This window comes from Cryptomeria japonica, chromosome 3, assembly GCF_030272615.1.
Source record: "Cryptomeria japonica chromosome 3, Sugi_1.0, whole genome shotgun sequence".
Taxonomy (NCBI): domain Eukaryota; kingdom Viridiplantae; phylum Streptophyta; class Pinopsida; order Cupressales; family Cupressaceae; genus Cryptomeria; species Cryptomeria japonica.
Genome location: NC_081407.1, coordinates 399404401 through 399425302, shown reverse-complemented (window position 1 = coordinate 399425302; position 20902 = coordinate 399404401). Strand labels below are relative to the sequence as shown.

General features: G+C 35.3%; 1 protein-coding gene across 1 annotated transcript in view; it reads left to right on the top strand.

The window, feature by feature from the left end:
- The first annotated feature begins 635 nt into the window (after positions 1-635).
- The window catches only part of LOC131047877 (uncharacterized), a 67513-nt gene continuing 47246 nt past the window's right edge, over positions 636-20902 (top strand). The window contains exons 1-4 of the mRNA XM_057981685.2: positions 636-854; positions 4294-4634; positions 4954-5108; positions 19254-19362. Coding sequence (XP_057837668.2) covers positions 4478-4634; positions 4954-5108; positions 19254-19362 — 421 coding nt within the window. The 5' untranslated portion in view covers positions 636-854; positions 4294-4477. The remainder of the gene's footprint in view (positions 855-4293; positions 4635-4953; positions 5109-19253; positions 19363-20902) is intronic.

The window sequence follows — 20902 nt, the reverse complement described above, 5'->3', positions numbered from 1 at the left end:
CCAAATGAAGAAATTACACTTAGGCCAAAAGAATGTAAAATCAATTTATATTTGATTGTTCTAAAGATAAATAATTGAGGGAGGTTTTTTGAAGACATATATTATTTGAATGAAAAAAATAGTTTTATATTGTATGCAGATTTTTCTAAAGGTAGATATGATAGTATATATTATTTAAATGAAAAACAAGATAAATACTTTACATAGATTTTTCCTAAAGATAGATATAGTAGTATATATTATTTGTATATTGGTTAAAAAGTTGTTGAGTAATGGGCATATTAGTTCAACAATTTGTTGAGGGAGGCGTCTTATAATTTTTCGAGGTGATCAATCGATCTTGAACAAGTGATCACCAAATAACTCAAGGTGGAGATAATCAATCTTGAAACTTACATGAGATGAACCCAAAATCCTTAACCAATTACACCACCTAAAGACTTGTGGTGCACAAGGACATAGGAGATTCATATGGAGGTTGGAGATTCACATGAATTACCGACAAAAACAAGCCGGGCTTTGAAATCTTTAAACCCGTCGCGACATCTGGTAAAGGCATTAAACTGCAGTAAGGTCCTACAAGCACTTTATTACAAAAACATTGACTCTGCCTTAAGATTCTGGTCACGTGCAGTAGCCCTCTAATATTCCCGTTGCAGCTCCGGAGGAATTGGAAATTGTGGGACCTCGGTCACATGCGACTCAAGTTGCCCGGTAATAGAAAGGCGCACGAATTCAAATAAAGATATTTTCCCAGTCTTACTCGACACTTGACTGGTGTGTGCTAAGAGAGGTTGAATGCGAGAAGCTACGCGGCTCTTTCCGCTCTTGCTGCTGCTGCTGCACTGGCAATGGTAAGCACAGCACTCTAAACGTTTTCTTTTGAATTTTCGAAGTACTTGCTGGTCCTCAAAATGTTGTTAGGGTTTTCGTAAAACTGAAAATCATGCAAGTAAAACTAGGGTTTAAAGATTTATGTTTCGCTTCCCTCATATTGAGAATGTTGATGAACTGCCGACTGCTCATTCCCTTGCATCGCTGAAATTTAAATTTGAAAAAAAAATTGTGGCTCCGTTGTACGAGGAGTCTTATCTCCATATATAGGCCGTGTTTTTAGGGTTTGAGCTTAAACTTGAATTTAGACTGCGCTCTTACGAGTGTCCCACATTACCATTACAGGAGTTTTGTAAATAACTTCTCTCTTCTCTTAAGCATTCTGTTCATTTTTCGAAAAATGCTCTGTGCTTCCCTGTTGGTTGTTGGCTTTTGTCGCTTAATTTTGCAGCCCAAGTTTTATGCTTTTGGGTTGTGCAAGTTTATCGTGATAACATGCAGGGAGTTTGAGTTTTTCTTAGAAGTCTTTGCTGATCTTAGTTTAAGATTATTAAAATTGTACAATTAGTTGAAGGGAAGTTATGATGACGTTGCTGGCTGCATGGCCTAGGCTCTAGATGCCATGATTTGTACAGATTTTTTTTCAGAGGAATCAGATAAATCTAACTGATAAAAAGAGAGAACACAGTATTCAACTTGGCGTATTATTTTTTGATTTTTCTGAATTCTGGTTGTATTTTTTTGAGTTACTTGTTACATTCTCCTTCTTTCACATATTACATACTTCCAAAAGGGATTTTTTTTTCGATTTTACAACCATGGAGTCCATAATAATTATGCGGATTTCTTAATTTCTATGCCACCATGCTTGATTATGCCCAATCTGGTCGATGGCAAAATTTGGGGATAAGTTTGTCAATCCAAGGGAATGTGATTCTAGTGACAATGCTTGAAAAATACAAACAAATAATATTTTAGATTGATAAAAAAATTGAGAATGGATAGAAAAATGAATATTAAATATTGAAGCCATCATAGATTGCGGAAGTAACTTCTTAATGAGACGGACTTATGAAAATTGGGATACAAAATTAGCCATCAAGCAGTTTCAGGTCTTGGCTCTCCTCTTTATGTTTCCCCATAAAACTTTCTAGTTTTTTTGTAATCAAGTTATGGTTAACATATATGCTGTTAAAGTGAGTGGCATATTCCAAATTATTGTATGAATTTACATGACATTATTTATAGAACATTGTAGTATGAGATGGGGACAAACAAAACCATCAATTTTCCAGTGAAAGAGTGGCTTCTTTCACGGAATGAATAAATTCAACATTGCTGCAGTTCCTTTAAACTTTATTAATACGTTGCTTTACTTTGGAAACTAATATCTATTGCTTTGTCAAATTCCATACGCTCCATTATATCTATGCTATAATTTCCTTCAGAACATGCTTTTAAAATTTCTGTATTTGAGGCTGTATTTCGTAAGATGTTCTTCAGCTTTGTTTGTGATGCTTGTACTTGGGTTCAACCTCATGGAAGTTGCATAGAGCTCATCCATGGTTTGAGTCTCACTGTATTTATTCAATTCAAATATATTAAGTTTCAAGCAGGAAGTTGTTGCGTGGAAAGAAATCTGCACTGTTGTCCGTTTGTCATTGGTCGATGCCAGTATGTCTTTTTTGTGCAAAATGTGGCACAAGGCCAATGGCAGGCACCAAAATTTGAACTTAAATTTTTAACTTGATATTTATATTTTAAAATTTATTCTATTTTTTAATAATAAATATATTAGTATCAAGTAAGTATTGAAGAACACTTTTGTGGGGACTGATGTCGGCCTCAAGGAAGAGGGGACATGACAGTATTGGAGGCTATAACTATAATTTCATTTGCTGACGGGCTGCATACCACTCTTCAAATTTTGTTTTAAATCATATCTGATATATTACAAAGTATTTAAATTTAAATTTTGTAATACAAATGCTCATCAATTATATGCATGTAAATTTATTAGGGTTTATTTCTTAATTTGAAATTTTAAAATTCAGAAAATACATACCATGTCTCTCTTAAATCTTGTTATAAATCATATCGGATATATTACAAAGGATTTAAATTTAAAATTAGAAATACAAATGCTCATTGATTATATGCATATAAATTTTTAGCGGTCTTATTGTTAATCTAAAATTTTAGAATTCAGAAAATTATAAATTATTCATTTGTTGTTTTATTTATTCTATATTTATATATTAAATTATTTGATAGTTTTTTTTGGGATCTGTTATTGGTTCCCAGCCCATTAAGCTAACAAGAGAAAAATACTTCAAAGCATAATAAAAGCATGTATCAACAACCCATGCCGGGGCACAACATGCATAAGCTAGTATATACTATGTATATTTATATTTATATTTATTTATTTTTAATATATTTTTATTGTCATTAAAATATTACATTTTGTGATTGTTTTTTATATTTTATACAATTGTACAACCAAACCTTGGGGAGAAAAGATTTGCGAACTGGCAACCCCAAACCTGAACTGGCAGCATAAAAATTTTGCCAAAATTTTTCAAACAATAAATCGTCACCAACAATAGAAATGAATTGACATGAAGGTTGAGTTTGGCCTCTAGACTTTGGGAACTTTCGATTTCCCAATTCACCAGCTCTTAATCCTTCCCAACTATCACTATTAATTTTGATACCAACTTGCTATATTTTTGGCCTATTGGCTTCTTGATAGCCATGTGTATGGCAAATAAAGGAGAAGCTAGAAGCTATGTTCTGAGCTTCTTCAAGGATGTTTCTGAGGTGTCAGTTTGTCATCAGTTTGTTTCTTCATTGCTCCAATAACCAGGATTGTGCTCCATCTCCAGCATGCCTACGTTAAATCGTCAAGGTGATTCTTAGACCAGCAATATAGCTTTGCTTCAATTGAAAGTTAGTATAGGTATGTGCAGCACATAGGCATTTATTAAGGACTCTGATTTTTTGCGTGTGTTTGTCAAGGTGATTCTTAGACCAGCAATATAGCTTTGCTTCAATTGAAAGTTAGTATAGGTATGTGCAGCACATAGGCATTTATTAAGGACTCTGATTTTTTGCGTGTGTTTGTTTTGTGCAGGAAACTTTTATTTTAAGTCATTTATATGGTTGAAAGCTAATTGCATCTCTAGCCAATTGCCAATAAACTCAGAATATTGATGCATTTCAGAGAAATTTTAGTAAATAAGTCAAATTTCTTTTGTATATTTTATAAACTGAGTAGCATCTGAGGGGGACAACATATGAGCTGAATATGACTTCTGTTAGGAAATAAAGGATCAAATTTTGAATGCAAAAACCTTTTTAAAAGTAAAGGTAAAATTTTGGATTTGTATGGATAAGGCCAGGAATTAAATGCTATTGTTTTACCATCTAACATTGAATTGCAACTTTGTCTTACAGATCAAGGAGAGGAATGTTGGTGTTATTTACTTATGTACTTCTGTGAGCAACTTCCCAGCCTCAAAAATGATAAAATTGATTGCTGTAGGTGCCTAGTTATTTGTTTTCTGTACACAATTGCCCTTTGGGTTTCCTCATAGCTTGTCAATATCTATACATTAAGTGAAACCCCTCATAGCAAAGGATGAAGACCAAGTCGAGGAAGTCTTCCACAAGAATTAGTAATGGAGACCAGGCATGCCTCAGTTCTAATAGGAGACGCAAAAAATTTCATCATGATCTTCAGGCAAAGGATAGAAAAGCTGCAGAATTGATAACATCTACACAAAAGCGTAGAATTGGTACGCAATATTCCTATATATAGTCACCTTGTAGTTTGAATTCTTTGTTCTTATGCATCTACTAGAGATAAGGTCAAGAAGGGGGACTCATTAAGTGGGGTAAAAAATTGTTAAAATATCACTTAAATTTTACATCTTGTGAATACTGTTTTCTTGGTTGTCAACTAGCAATATTTGCCTTTGCAGTAAAGCATCAATTTGCAATGATGGAAGACAATTTAATTTGAATTTTAGTGCACATTATTTATCTCATGTACGAGGTAATGATTTCTTTTGCTTGTATAAGATGAATGGAAAATCATTCCTTTTTCTGTTCCAGTTCATGTATCAACCGGCATTTTTTCTGCCAAGCGTGAAAATGTGCCAGGGAAAGGTGTCAAGACTCTTAATGACTCCGTGGAGTTGGCTGAGGATGTTTGTCGGGATCTGAGATTAGCATTTTCTACCATTGATAGACCATGCATTGAACGGAAGGTAATCTTTTTGTTCACCACCATTAGAATTTGAAATGTTTGCTTGGCTGGCTGGTGAATGTTATTTCTTTATCATTTTTTTATTTTCTAATCTTTTCAAAGAGCCATTATGGATTGATGAGTTTGGGTTTAGTTGAAAAGAGACACACATATGTGATTCAGTATACATTTGAAATAGTTTTTGTGTGAAGTGTTTGGCAGTAGTAAACTAAAAAAATTTATCAGGTTTGTTTGACTTTGGGAACAACTTTTTGAACATATTCCTGTTGTGTTTTAGTTGGTAATACTGTAATTCATCAGCTTTCGTTACTAAGGGTGGGTTTTGTTGGGTCTTCAGGATGTAGATCAGGATTTAGCAGTGTAACTCAAGGATTGCCTTCCTTGGGGTGGTGGTATGTGTTCCCTACCTCCCTGGAGCGTGTGTTTATTTTTCAGTGAGGTACCTTGTCATCTTGATAAATTGGGGGATGTGTCCTCTTTCAAACAATGGCAGACTAAGATGAGTGCTCTAATTTTCTCTGCAAAACAGCAAACAAGATATTGAAAAAACATTGACAGCAGCCCAGTAAAAGCTTCTAAGTGCGTGCTAGTTTTGAGATGGTCTACTACCATAGGTGTATTTCTTATGAGATTGTTGTCATAAGTTATTGAAGCTCCAAGTCAACCCCTTGATTAAAATTCTCACAAAAACAAAAATGGAGAGAAAGAGACAGAAAGTGCGTTTTAAACTTTTATAGGACATATACAGAAGAGCTTATTAAAGAAATGAAGAGCAAAAAGTTTGATAGTAGAGTGTTGGCATAATTAAAGACACTGAATTTTATTGCCAAGTATGATTTTTCCATGTGCCATGAAGATGAAAAAGATTGTTGTAGCAACCTAAGTACAGCCTTTTTATGTCCTATTGTTTTTGATTAAATCAAGTGAGTGTTGATGAACTGTGTTTAGCACTGGGAGCATGTATGCATGCCTCGAAAGTGTGGTAGAATTTTAGAGGAAAGAAGAACATCGATGACAATCCCAGTGGTGTTGGCTAGCTTTGTGTGTGGGTGTGTGAGATAGTTTCAGAGGTAAAGATGACATTGCAGTTATGTGGTATAGGCAGGAAGAGTCTTGTGGATCTGGGTGTAAGGTTGATTACTCTTTAAGTTTCAATTTCAAAGAGCATGGTCATCTCGTTGAAGTTCCTAATTGGTCTAGTTGCAGTGGAGACATAGTAATTATTGTGGGGTTTAGATTGCATTCTAGAACATAGAGATGAATTAATTTACCTATTATATAGATATGAATTTGGTTTTGCCTCTCTCCAGCGACTTGTTGGGCACAACATTTGTTTACCCATATGAACTGGTAGGATGAGGTTGGTAGTTAAGAGACATTTGCAGGTGTTTGCCACACACTTATTATTTTAAGACTTTGGAGGATGGATCCATGATGACAAGTGTGGATAGGAGTTAAACCAATTTCCCCATTGTAGCTAATTGATACTGGTCAGAAGAGTTTTTTACATAGGGAAAATAAATGCCCATGGTAAGTACCAAAGTTTATAGATCAACGTGAGAGTAGCCACTAAGAAGATCTTGTTGGAAGTAACATGTGAAGAGTAGCTTGAGCTGCTAGGTTAGAGGATAGGTGATGGTTGCATGATTGCATCCATATTGAAGAATAAGCACCAAATAAAAAAATAATAGTTTTTTGCGGCACTTAAATATCAGAATGAATAGAGTGCAGCAGTCTTGTGTAGTCGGCTTCCAAAATACATCGTATTGAAATGGGGAAAATGTTGGCAATAATAATATATGAGATGGAATATATGTTTTAATGAGCTCATGAGGTTCATTTAATGTGCTAAGCGTGATGGGGATGTGCACTTTGTACATCAGCTCATGACGAATGAGAGGAGTGTCAATAGAATAGAAAAGCCCATGCAATAATGTATCACTATTGTTGAAAATGTTAGCTAAGTTCGGATACCTGATTATCGAATTTTAATGTTGTCAAATGACAATTAAAATTCATATATGTATTATCTCAATTAATGCTCAATTAATTTGTTATTGGGTTGGACCCAAATGGAACGTGAGAAACAATTAACTATGTTATTGGGCTGGGCTCAAATGTAACGTGGAAAGGACTATTGGGCTGGACCCAAATACCTAACGTGGGAAAATGCATAATGACAACACAACATTAATTAATTATCTTGCAAGCCGACTTGAGGATGTTTAGCGCCAAAAGGATGACATATAATCCACTTGAAGATGAAGTCATTTACACAATCATTCTTAGCAAATACAATCTGCTATCCTACATTTAGCGAACTCTTCACTTGTGCCAATTCAGTCAAGGATATTGTTGGGCGAAGTTGTCAAGATCTTCTGCAATTTTGCTCCAGCCTATTGTAGTCATCTGCTGCTGATCTTCTCTTTTGGTCATCTACTGTTGATTAGGGCTGCATCCTTCATTACCTTGCCAACTTGCTGTTTGGACAGCAATCTGAGATAAGTCTGCTATGTTGTAATTGCCTACAATTGAGATAATACATATCATACTTAATGTTGGGTTTTTCACCTCCAAGAGGGAGGTTTTCCCAGGGTATTGGTGTCTTGTGTCATGTGTTTTATTGCTGTTACTGTTCTTGCATCTTGTGTTTTATTGTTGTTACTGTTTATACACAGTCTGATTATAATCAAATTGGTTACATTAACATATGATTGCTTAAAATTAACATGGTATCAGAGCTTTAGGTTCATTCAAATAATCAGATTACTAGTTGCCCTTCACTTTCAGTTTGCTGTTTTAGTTTTGCAAGATGGTTATAGATTTGAAAGTAGAGGATAGACTTGAAGGTGCCCTCAATTTTACATCATGGAAGGTTCGTGTCCTCCTTGCACTTGAAGAATTAGAGCTGTTACAGTTTGTGGAAGATATGGATCTGACTGAACCTTTGGATTCGGAAGAGCTCAAGCAATTCAAGAAGAATGCTCTCAAAGCAAAGAAGTTCCTTATTGATTCCGTGAAGGATCATCTTGTTCCAGTCATCTCCAAATTGAAGACAGCTCGAGAGATGTTCAAACATCTAGAAGGGATATATGAGATCAACGATATCAGCCGGACGCTCCCAATGAGGCAGCAACTTCTTCAAGTCAGAATGTGCAAAGGAGATTCAGTCATGTCTTTCATGAAGATTTCAGAATTGAAGGACAAACTCAGTGCCATTGGAAGCGAGGTTGTGGCAAGGATATTGTCATGATTGCGTTGAATGGTCTTCCTGACTCTTGGGATCCCTTCATTCAAAGCATAAGTGGAAGAGCTGAATTCCCTTCCTTCGATTGCCTCCGGTCATATTGCATTCAAAAGGAGTCTCACCTAGCTGCCAGAGAAATGCATAAAGGCTCTCATGGATGAGATCAACATGTGCTTGCATCTCAACATGTTAGAAGGAAGGGAGGCCATTGGAAGAAGAACAACTTCAAAAGAGATAGAGACTTCAGACCTCCAGCTTTCGATTCAAGGAAGAAGCCAAGGGATCTTTCACGTGTTCGTTGCTTCAGATGTGACAAGTTTGGACATTATGCCAAAGAATGTCAGAATTCGTCCATGCAAGGGGAGGCCAACCTGAATGAAGTTGCAAACTCAGAGGATAATGAAGACTATCTCTTCATTTCTGCTTTGTCCAGCAATGAGCCAACTGATAGCAACACTTGGTTGATTGACAGTGGTGCATCTAGACACATCACGGGATATCGAGAGCATCTCTCAGACTTGATGGAGAAAGAGTCCAATCTTCATGTGGTAATTGGTGATGATGCACAATATTCGGTAAGAGGCTTTGGTAGTACTTCTTTAAATTTAGAATCTGGTATGTCCTTGCATCTTAGTGATATTTTATTTGTCCTTGGAATTAAGAGGAATTTAATTTCTATTTCTGCCCTAGAAGATAAAGGTTATCAAATAGCATTTTCTGAGGGTAAAGTACTTGCATGGCCTAAGAAATCTAGTATTAAATCTGCTCGTGCTATTGGAAATAGATATGATAGTTTGTATAAGCTTTCAGCTAACCCCATTCGAGCACTCATTCATGAAGCTCCTGAATCTAGCGAGCTATGGCATAGAAGGCTCGGTCATCTTCACCATCAGGCACTTCCTTCACTTGAAAGGATGGTTAAAGGTATGCCTAAACTTAATCAATCTCATGATGATGCTTGCAAAGGTTGTGCATTAGGTAAGAACACTAAAAGTCCATTTCATAAAAGTGAAAGTAGAGCTAAAGAAAAACTAGCACTTGTTCATTCTGATCTATGTGGACCTATGTTTGTTCCTTCACCTAGCGGATTTCAATACTATGTTAAATTTATAGATGATTTTTCTAGAAAGACTTGGATTTACTTTCGAAAATCTAAAGAATCTGATGAAGTGTTAAGTAGATTTAAAGAATTTAAAGCTCTAGCTGAAAATATGTTTGGTAAAAGGATTAAAGTGTTAAGATCTGACAATGGAGGTGAATACACCTCAAGTAGCTTCAATGACATTTGTGCAGAAACAGGATTTTAAGAGGGAGTTCTGCATTCCCTACAATCCTCAGCAAAATGGTGTAGCTGAACGAAAGAATAAAACCATTGTTGAAGTTGCCAAAGCTATGATTCACGATCAGAACCTACAGATCTTCTTATGGGCTAAAGCATCCAAGACTCCTGTGTACATTCAGAATGGATGTCCTCACCGTGTCCTGAAGAACATAACTCCCGAGGAAGCTTTCATAGGAGTCAAACCAGATATCAGCCACCTAAGGATCTTTGGAAGTCCTATCTATGTTCATGTGCGAAAGGAAAAGAGGGCTAAGTTAGAGCCTTCCGGGAAGAAGGGTATCCTTGTTGGATATAGTGAATCTTCCAAGGCATTTCGCATCTACATTCCTGGTCAAAGGTACATTGAGGTAAGTAGGGATGTCACCTTTGAAGAAAATATTGCTTTCAAGAAATCTAAAGGTTCTCTTATTGATAATGATAAAGAAGTTAATGATAATCAAGATATGGATATTGATACTAACCCTGAGATTTAGAGGGAGCCTATTGAGCCTCCTGAACCTATTGAGCATGCTGATTCTCCTGAGCCTCTAGTTCCAACTGATGGACCTAGAGATATTGCAGTTAGCAAGAAAAGACCCCTTTGGGTTAGAAGCACAATTCAAGATGCAAAAAAGTTTGCAACTCCTAGTGGCACTTTCAGAGAAAGTAAGAGACCTCAGATGCTCCCTAACTATGTTGCAATGATGTGCAACAACATTGAGGCTGAACCATCCAACATAGAAGAAGCTATGAACCAGCAAGCATGGAAGTTAGCTATTGACGAAGAGTATCAATCCATCATCAAGAATGATGTTTGGGATGTTGTGCGTAGACCTAAATGTAAGTCTGTTGTTTCTTCCAAATGGTTGTTAAAAATTAAACATACTGTTGATGGTAGTATAGCAAAATATAAAGCTAGATTTGTAGCTCGTGGTTTTTCTCAAAAAGAAGGCATAGATTATGAAGAAACATTTGCTCATGTTGTTAGATATACTTCTATTAGAACTATTATAGCTAATGCTGCAGCCAAAGGTTGGAAATTACATCAAATGGATGTTAAGACTGTCTTCCTTAATGGTGTTATTGAGGAAGAAATCTATATTGAACAACCTGAAGGTTATGAGATTCATAATAGAGAGACTCATGTGTGCAGATTGAAGAAGGCTCTCTATGGCCTCAAGCAAGCTCCTAGAGCTTGGTATGAAAGAATTGATAAGTACTTAGTTAGTTTAGGATTTTATAAGAATGATGTTGACCCTAACATTTACTTTAATGTATTTAATGGTGAAATGCTAATTCTGGTTTTATATGTTGATGATTTATTTCTAACTCGTGAAGATAGTCTCATCATTAGGTGTAAAAAAGGATTAGCTACTGAATTTGAAATGAAGGATCTAGGTCTAATGCATTACTTTGTAGGGTTAGAAGTGTGGCAAAGACCAAATAAAATTATTCTAAGTCAAGGTAAATATACTATTGATATATTGAAAAGATTTGGTATGATGGATTGTAAATCTATGTCTACTCCTATGGAAACTAACTTGAAGAAGTTGAGTATTTCTGCAACTAACTCTGATTTTGCAGATCTCTCAGAGTACAGGTAGTTGATTGGATCCTTGATGTATCTAGTTAACACTAGACCAGATATTTGCTATGCAGTGAGTGCACTTAGCCAATTCATGAACCAGCCAAAGCATGTTCACTTGGTGGCAGCCAAGCACATCCTAAGATACTTGTGTGGAACAATTTGCAATGGGCTGAAGTATCCAATCAACACAACAATCAACTTGGAAGGCTACTCTGATTCTGATTGGGCTTAAAGTGTTACAGACAGGAAAAACACTTCAAGAATCTGTTTCAGTTTGGGTTCCGCTATGATCTCTTGGGCCAGTAGGAAACAGTCCTTAGTTTCATTAAGTACTGCAGAAGCTGAATACATTGCCTCAAGTGTGGCAACTAGAGAAGCAGTTTGGCTTCGCAAGCTTCTTGCTGGGTTGTTTGGACAACCTTGGGAATCCATTGTTATTTATTGTGATAATCAGAGTTGTATTAAAATGTCTAATAATCCCGTGTTTCATGGCAGGTCAAAACATGTGGAAACTCATTATCACTATATTCGTGATATGGCACAAAGAGGTGCTATTTAGCTGAAATATATCAACACTGATGAACAGGTTTCTGATGTTCTCACCAAGCCTCTAGCTCGGGTGAAGTTTGAGTACTTCAAAGAGAAGCTTGGAATGATGGAGAACACAACATTGATTCAGAGGGAGTCTCAATCTTAGTGATGCAATTCGGTTTGAATCTTCCACCCTTTGCGGGCAATGCAAGGTGGAGTCACCCTTTGCGGGCAATGCAAGGTGACAGTGTGTCCTTCTCTTGGAGAAGGTTGAGGTGTAAGACCTCTTCCACCCTCTGCGGGCAATGCAAGGTGGGTCCATCCTTTGCGGGCAATGCAAGATGGACATCATGAAATGAGTTCATGATATATATGCGTTTTACTGCAGGTATACTCTATGAAGCTTATACTTTCACTCTTGCGGGCAATGCTAGATGAAAGTCATGAATGGATCATGACATGTGGCAGTTATCCTCCCTAGCTAAGAGGGAGTGTTGAAAATGTTAGCTAAGTTCGGATACCTGATTATCGAATTTTAATGTTGTCAAATGACAATTAAAATTCATATATGTATTATCTCAATTAATGCTCAATTAATTTGTTATTGGGTTGGACCCAAATGGAACGTGAGAAACAATTAACTATGTTATTGGGCTGGGCTCAAATGTAACGTGGAAAGGACTATTGGGCTGGACCCAAATACCTAAAGTGGGAAAATGCATAATGACAACACAACATTAATTAATTATCTTGCAAGCCGACTTGAGGATGTTTAGCGCCAAAAGGATGACATATAATCCACTTGAAGATGAAGTCATTTACACAATCATTCTTAGCAAATACAATCTGCTATCCTACATTTAGCGAACTCTTCACTTGTGCCAATTCAGTCAAGGATATTGTTGGGCGAAGTTGTCAAGATCTTCTGCAATTTTGCTCCAGCCTATTGTAGTCATCTGCTGCTGATCTTCTCTTTTGGTCATCTACTGTTGATTAGGGCTGCATCCTTCATTACCTTGCCAACTTGCTGTTTGGACAGCAATCTGAGATAAGTCTGTTATGTTGTAATTGCCTACAATTGAGATAATACATATCATACTTAATGTTGGGTTTTTCACCTCCAAGAGGGAGGTTTTCCCAGGGTATTGGTGTCTTGTGTCATGTGTTTTATTGCTGTTACTGTTCTTGCATCTTGTGTTTTATTGTTGTTACTGTTTATACACAGTCTGATTATAATCAAATTGGTTGCATTAACATCTGATTGCTTAAAGTTAACAACTATCACACGAAGAGCTTTTTTTCTATTATTGGCATTCTGAAAATATCTTCTCAAGTTGATTCTATGTTAAATTAGTTTTATTTTTAAGATCAATTCTGTAACACAATTGTTGAACCTTGGCTTGTAAACAAGAAAATAACTCAATTGGAAAAGTAACTTTTTGTTTAAATACTTTAAATACTCCTTACCAACCGTTGCCGTCTTCATTCACTGTATATTAGAGGGTCAACAATATTGGAAGACATGGTTATTTAAAATCATTTTTGACAAATATTATTTTTAATGAAACAGTGAGAGATATGATTTTAAGTTTTAACCATTAACCATGTTCAGATATTTCATTTTTAAAATTATTTATTATAACTTTTTAAATTTATATATGAATTTTCAGAAGATTTTTACTTTACTATTTTTAATATGTAATAAATTAAGATTAACTACTGTGCTAGTGAGAAAAAATTGTAGGGATAGTGGTACTACTTCATGGGAATAACATGAAATGGAAGAAATGGGAAAAGATAAAGAAAAGCTATAGGAAAGAGAAGTAACTTCATAGAAGAATGATAGCGAAGGGAGGTTACAATATTCAGAATTTTGAGAATGGCTTCCAAGAATGCTGGTCCAAGCTCCCAAAAAATCTCAAGGATGAGTAGAGCTCATTAAAGACGTAGAAGATTGTTAAAACCTGCAAGAAGATGTAATATTATGAGACATCTTTGAAAGCTAGAAGAGCTGATTTGTAGAGTGCTGTATTTGTCAATTTTAGAAGGTGGGGCAAATGTGAGATATTCTAAAAAGCGAAAATGCCAAAGGAATTGGCTTTTCAAGTGTTCTTATATGGCTCAAATCTAAGTCACAGGATGCAGCGATTTTTCATGGATGAGGTTCGAATTTAATCGAATTTCAAACTTCTATATGTTGATGATTTATAGCTTCAGTCGGATAAAATTAAATGTTAAATTGGCCTTAAGGCCTTCAACATTTAATTATGTATATCAATCCGTATGTGCTATGATTAATATTGTTATATTACATGTTATGGGTTAACTAATTATACCGATTGCAAATTGTGGTTAAACGTCACTTATTATTGATCGCTATTGATTGACATGGCTCCACATAGGAGTCACGACTCTGTGGATGCGGTCCGCAAAAAGCATAGATATATTGGCACTATCATTTTTGGTGGTAGATAGATACAGCAGTCGATATACGAAGGTGAAGATCAATATAATTGCTGTCAATATCATTGATTGATATTATTACAAGTGCAATTAATATTCTGCAGATATATATAATGTGATCAGCATTAAAGTAAATGCTGAAATATATGTATAGATATTACTGTGAATAATTCAAAATCAGAGATTAATCAAAATATCAGTAATACAATTATATTCTGTAAATTGAATCATATAGAAATATAATATTGGATTAAATCTAAAGTGACAATAAAATTTCAAAATACCATATATATATAAATCCGATAAAAATAACATGGTATCAGAGCCAGGTTTCCTTCTATAAAGCCTAACTGCCTGAAGGAAGATCCGATTAAGATAAGATTGATATCCCCTTGAAAGTTTGCATTTTAAAATGACGAATGGAATCAGATTCGAAGATAGACTTGAAAGGTGCCTCAAACTATGATTCATGGAAACTACGAATGATGTTGGTACTAAGGAAGAATGAGTCAAAAACAATAATAGAGAATCCTTCTAAACCTGATGGAAAAGACGAACAGAGTCAGTGGGAAAAGAACAATATTAAAGCAATGGAGTTATTAGTAGATGGAGTAAAGAGTCATCTACTACCTATTATTACAAGGTTAGATTCTGCATATGACATGTTCAAAGCCTTGAAAGACATGTTTGAGATTAACAACACGAGCAAAACCCTCACACTTAAAAATCAACTTTCTAATATTAAAATGAGTAAAGAAGAGACTATCACTTCATATTTTATGAGGATAACAGAATTAAGGAACCAGCTCTCATCAATTGGTCACATTTATGATAATAAGGAGCTAACTATGATAACTCTAAATGGGCTCCCTATCTCATGGGAAAACTTTAGACAAGGAGTTAGTGCTCGATCCAAAGTTCCCAAATTTGATAGACTAAAAGCTGACTGCATTCAAGAAGAGTGTAACCTAATATCAAGAGGAATCATAAAACCCGTTAATGAAGATGTTCAAGTTCTAGTCTCTAGTTTGAAAAGGAAAAAGGACAAAAAGACATATGGTAATCGATCATTCAAGAAGCCTAGAGACTCCTCTAAAGTACAATGTTTCATATGTGACGAATATGGCCACATTGCAAGAACTTGTCCTCTCAAACTTTTACTACAAGCGTCCCTTGCTAAAGTCAGAAATTTAGACGTATGTTCAGAAAAATATGTTCTCTAGAAGAAACTCAAGATACCTTGTGATTGAGAGGGAGCTTACTAATAAAGATTGAGCACTTCTGAGGTAAAATTGTAAATATTGATTATTATTATTAATACTAATAATTATTTTATGGGCCCTGTGTAAATCATAAGGAAGTGATGACTTCCAAATGATTTCCACTTGTATTTTTTGAGGTTATTGGAAGGTGACGATCTTACAATAATTCAAGATTGTGGATAGAATCGTCGACTGAGGCAATCCACGTAAGAGCTTGTGGATAGAATCGCTGACTGAGGCAATCCACTTAAGAGCTTGTGGATAGAATCGCCGACTGAGGCAATCCACATAAGAGCTTGTGGATAGATTCGCCGACTGAGGCAATCCACGTAAGAGCTCATGGATAGAATCGCCGACTGAGGCAATCCACGTAAGAGCTTGTGGATAGAATCGCCGACAGAGGCAATCCACACAAGAGCTCATGGATAGAATCGCCGACAGAGGCAATCCACGTAAGAGCTTGTGGATAGAATCACCGACAGAGGCAATCCACGTGAGAGCTCATGGATAGAATCGTTGACTGAGGCAATCCACGTGAGAGCTCATGGATAGAATCACCGACTGAAGCAATCCACGTGAGAGTTCATGGATAGAATCGCCGACTGAGGCAATCCACACAAGAGCTTATGGATAGAATCGGTGACAGAGGCAATCCACTCAAGAGTTTGTGAATAGAATCACCGACAGAGGCAATTCACATCTTGAAACTATGGTCCCAAAATAAGCATCATATGATTTATGAATATTGCTCCCAATACCTTTTATCCTCCCTAGCTAAGAGGGAGTGTTGATGATTTATAGCTTCAGTCGGATAAAATTAAATGTTAAATTGGCCTTAAGGCCTTCAACATTTAATTATGTATATCAATCCGTATGTGCTATGATTAATATTGTTATATTACATGTTATCGGTTAACTAATTATACCGATTGCAAATTGTGGTTAAACGTCACTTATTATTGATCGCTATTGATTGACATGGCTCCACATAGTAGTCAGGACTCTATGTGGATGCGGTCCGCAAAAAGCATAGATATATTGGCACTATCATTTTTGGTGGTAGATAGATACAGCAGTCGATATACGAAGGTGAAGATCAATATAATTGCTGTCAATATCATTGATTGATATTATTACAAGTGCAATTAATATTCTGCAGATATATATAATGTGATCAGCATTAAAGTAATTGGTGAAATATATGTATAGATATTACTGTGAATAATTCAAAATCAGAGATTAATTAAAATATCAGTAATACAAAAAAATCGATTTTAATCGAATTTCCTCTATAAAGCACTGCTATCCGCCTCTAAACACAACTCAGCTGGTCGTGGGTATTCTTTGTATATGCTGTGTATCTATTGGGTCATGAGTGTCTGCAACTGCTGGGCCGCCCTCGGATTTTCTCCAACAAGGGTCGCTATTCTGATAATTTATTAGAAGTATACATATATTTAAAAATAAACAAAATTATAGAAGGCGAATTTTATCCAAATTTTTTTTCGAATTTTTCCCTTGTCGAATTTCATCCGAATTTCATGGCTGTCGATTTTGAATTCGAATTTGAACCTTGTGACTTAGGCTCAAATTGTGAGGATGCTATCATAAATATGGTGGCATCAAATTTGTAACAGCAATTGCATTATTGTTTAAGTAGAGACAGATTTACAAAAATAGATAGGAAAGATTAGGATCATAAGTTGGGCTACTTGGCATCTTGACGTCTAGTAGAAAGGTTAAGGAAATAACTAAATGTAATCTAAAATATGCTATAGGCATGGACACCAAATTAAGTGCATTATGTAGAGTGGAAATTGCAAAGCAGGTAGTTTCCAACTCCACAGGATGAAATTCTCAAGGTAATCTTTAACTTTTCATTTTCTAACTTACAAATTACTTAACTCATTACTCCATTATCAGTTTTTCTAATTTTCATTTACTTATTTTTATTGTCATTCAAATTTTTATGTTTTACACCGTTTTCTTTTACGAGCAATTGTTCTAGTTAGAGTTCTAGGCTTGGTGGATTGTGAGAAAAATAGAAAATCCCAATTGGTTATTTATATGAGGCCATTGATAAATCTAAGGCATCCAATGTTTTTATGGGTCTGATAAAACAAAATTAATCTATTTGGCACATAATTGATCATACGTGGAACAAACGACTTCATCAACACATTGAAGCTATGACCTATTACTTGAAACCAAAATTTTTCCTCTCCAGTTCCTTCAAGGTTAATGAGGAGGGGTTATGGATGGCCTTAACACATGCATAGAGAGGATGGGTTTTGACAAAGGCCCAAGATTCTGGATGAGTTGCAGGTTTACAAGGTTATAGAGGAGAGATTATTTTAAGTAGCTTCATGGATTTGAAGGATAAAAAAAAGTTAACTAAGTTTAACAAGTGCAGTTTTAGTTTAAGTTTACCAATTTACTTACAAAGTTATAAATGTTTCTGTGTAGATTTGTGGTCAGAAGATTATGGTGCAAAAACATCATATTTCAAAGCCTTTCCATTTAGCCTTGTAGCATTTCTGGGTGTGAGCATTATTAAAGCACATTCAAGGCCATTTACACAAAGGAGTGCAATAGGTTGACTTAAAAGCACCTGAATTCCTTATTTTGTATAGTATAACTTGTGTCTTGGTGCCAAAAAAGTGAAGGGAAAGGAGACACCATTGCATTGATCCATATTTGGATCAGATTGTCAAGGACGCAGAGCCCATTTTTTGTGTGGATGAAATCATTGAATTTTAGAGGGAAACAACATAGAGTAGGCAGTGGTGTAGATGGATGTAGAAGTGTCAGGATGAGTTTCATTGTATGATCATGATATGCTCAAGGATGTTATTGTTCTTTAATAGGAATTGTTACCATCCAGTTTGAGGGCACCCACAAAGCTGGTGAGGAGCTTTAGTCGAATGAGAAATTTCTGAAATATTTGTATGGAATTGTGATTTATAATGACGTTTTGATGTGCACTGTACTCTTCTTTGGTCTAGAATAAAGGAAAAACTACTTATGACTTCACTAGATTCAACTTTTTGTACACTATATAAGTTTATTTTACAAATTTATGCATTTTAATGTTCTGAGTCCTGAGTTTGAGTCAAATTTTAGTTTTGCTGAGTTTTTGCTGATTCTGAGTTTTTGAACTATGCATTTGAGACTCCATTACATAGCTGGCTTATGTTAGGAGAAATACTAATTTTTTAATTGTGATAATCTCTACACCATATGTAGAATGTTTTATTCTAGAGGATGGGAGATTACTTCAATCCGTTTAAACTTTAAATGCATGTTAATGTTTCCTTGACATTTGTGAGTAGTTCTAAAATGGTTTGGTAGAGCTGTAACAGTAACATGCTTTAAAATTCTTATTGCAGTTTCAGTTACTACTGTTATCATGCTACCATTTTTTCTCATATTTTTCGAAGGATAATTTACCTTAATGAAATTTGATCTATATGGGAATACTTGCTGCAAGTTCACATTAGCCACAACTAAATAAACGCTCAGGCTTTTCTATTCAGAATGCCTTCAATTTAAAGATCTGTTCATTGGTAGCCGTAGGATTACTCTTGCTTTTTGAGTTCTTACAGATCTTATTTTGTTTCTCATTAAGCATAGTGGTATAAAATCTTTTAAAGAATATCTCTTGCAAAATGTTTAAGTTGCAGTCCTTTGGAAAATGCATTTTGTGTGAAAAGTAATAAAATAATGAATTTCAGGTTTGTATTCCGAAGATTTCTCCACCTGTTGTGGAAACCATATTTTCACCTGTTTACCATATCCCAGCAGATGCTGCAGGTGGAACATTGACAATTTCAACCAATATAGGTATTTTATTTGACATCTAATTTTGACAACTACTTTTTAGATTAAATTATTTACCAGACGTGTGGATTTAGTGGTCAATGTGCTATTAAACTATCATTTTTTGGTGTAAATTGTAAAACACTGCTTGACTAAAGGTGTCTTATTTCTTTTCCTGAATGAAATGGTTATTATTACATATTAATTCCCCAAACAGAAGAACAGGCTGGAGGAAGGGCTAAGAAAGTAACTAAGGGACTTGATATGAGGTGCATGTAGCTACTTTTAATGAAGTGCCAGCCTGACTAACAAACTAGGCTTCTTGTTTCATGATTTACATAAATCTATATTTGATAAGAAATCATATATTTTTTATGTAATGGGCACTGCAAGATAATTTTTTTAGGTGAGATCACTGTGGGTATTCTTAGATGGCCATCTGCTACCAGGAAGTTCTACTATATAGTGTCAGCCTAGATACATCCATGGTCCAAAGATATACACATGCTACACTGGTCCAATTCACTTTGCTCCCACTACCTATATATCGATTAATGGAGTTCAGTTCATGTATATTTGTACTTTGTAGTAGAGAATGGGTTTGGCATTTCTAGAATCCCTTCATTTTTTAATACACAAGTCTGCAAAGTACAAGAAACATAAAAAGGGAAGCCTTTGTGTCATAACAACCTGAATCCATAGGGCACTTGGTAAAGGTCGAGTTATCCAACCTGGGTCATTTGTTTTCATTGCACTATCAGTGATTACCAATTTCTGATATTCAACAGCTGTCATAATTCTTCTGAGCCCTGCTTCGTTCAGATTCTTGGCTTTATTATTCTGGTGGCAGTGGGTATGCCTTAGAATAATGCCAGTTATGGCGCCAACTTCATTTCAAGAGCCTGAATCAAAATTTTTGATTTGCTGCTTTTCTTTCTAATCAGAAGAGAATTTCATGGTGTTGGAACAGGGTGCATGTAATTCATGTTTGTACTGTAGCCTCTGATCTCATTTCCTAAACCTTGCGGATACTCCTCTGTCCCTCCCTGAGCGTGCCTATCCCCGCATCCAAAATGGATATGTATCCAGTAGGGCCTAGATACAGGTCGGATACTTTATCCATGCATGCCCAAAAAATCTTGATTTTCCAACTGTGCCGAATACTATGTGATTTGATTATTTAAAAAATTTGATGTAAATCTTCCTAAATTTAATTTAAAAAAACTTCATTTATGCAATTCTTTTGAAAAAAATGTTATAAACAAAATCTACACCAAATGAGAAAGACAAATGAAATGTTTTTCTATTTCAGTAACCAATTTTTTTGGTTAAATTCCCAATGCAACTCTACTATTTTTGCATATTGTAAATTGTTAAATCAACTTATAATTATTTATGTAGCAATTATGGTCTCTATTGCTTTTGAAGTAATGAAAATCTCCTCTAATAACTTACAAAATTGTGTTAAATATATGTGTATGTGTTTTTTATATACACACACACACATAGATATTTATATATATTCTCACTCACATACTCACAAACACTACATTTTTATTATTAT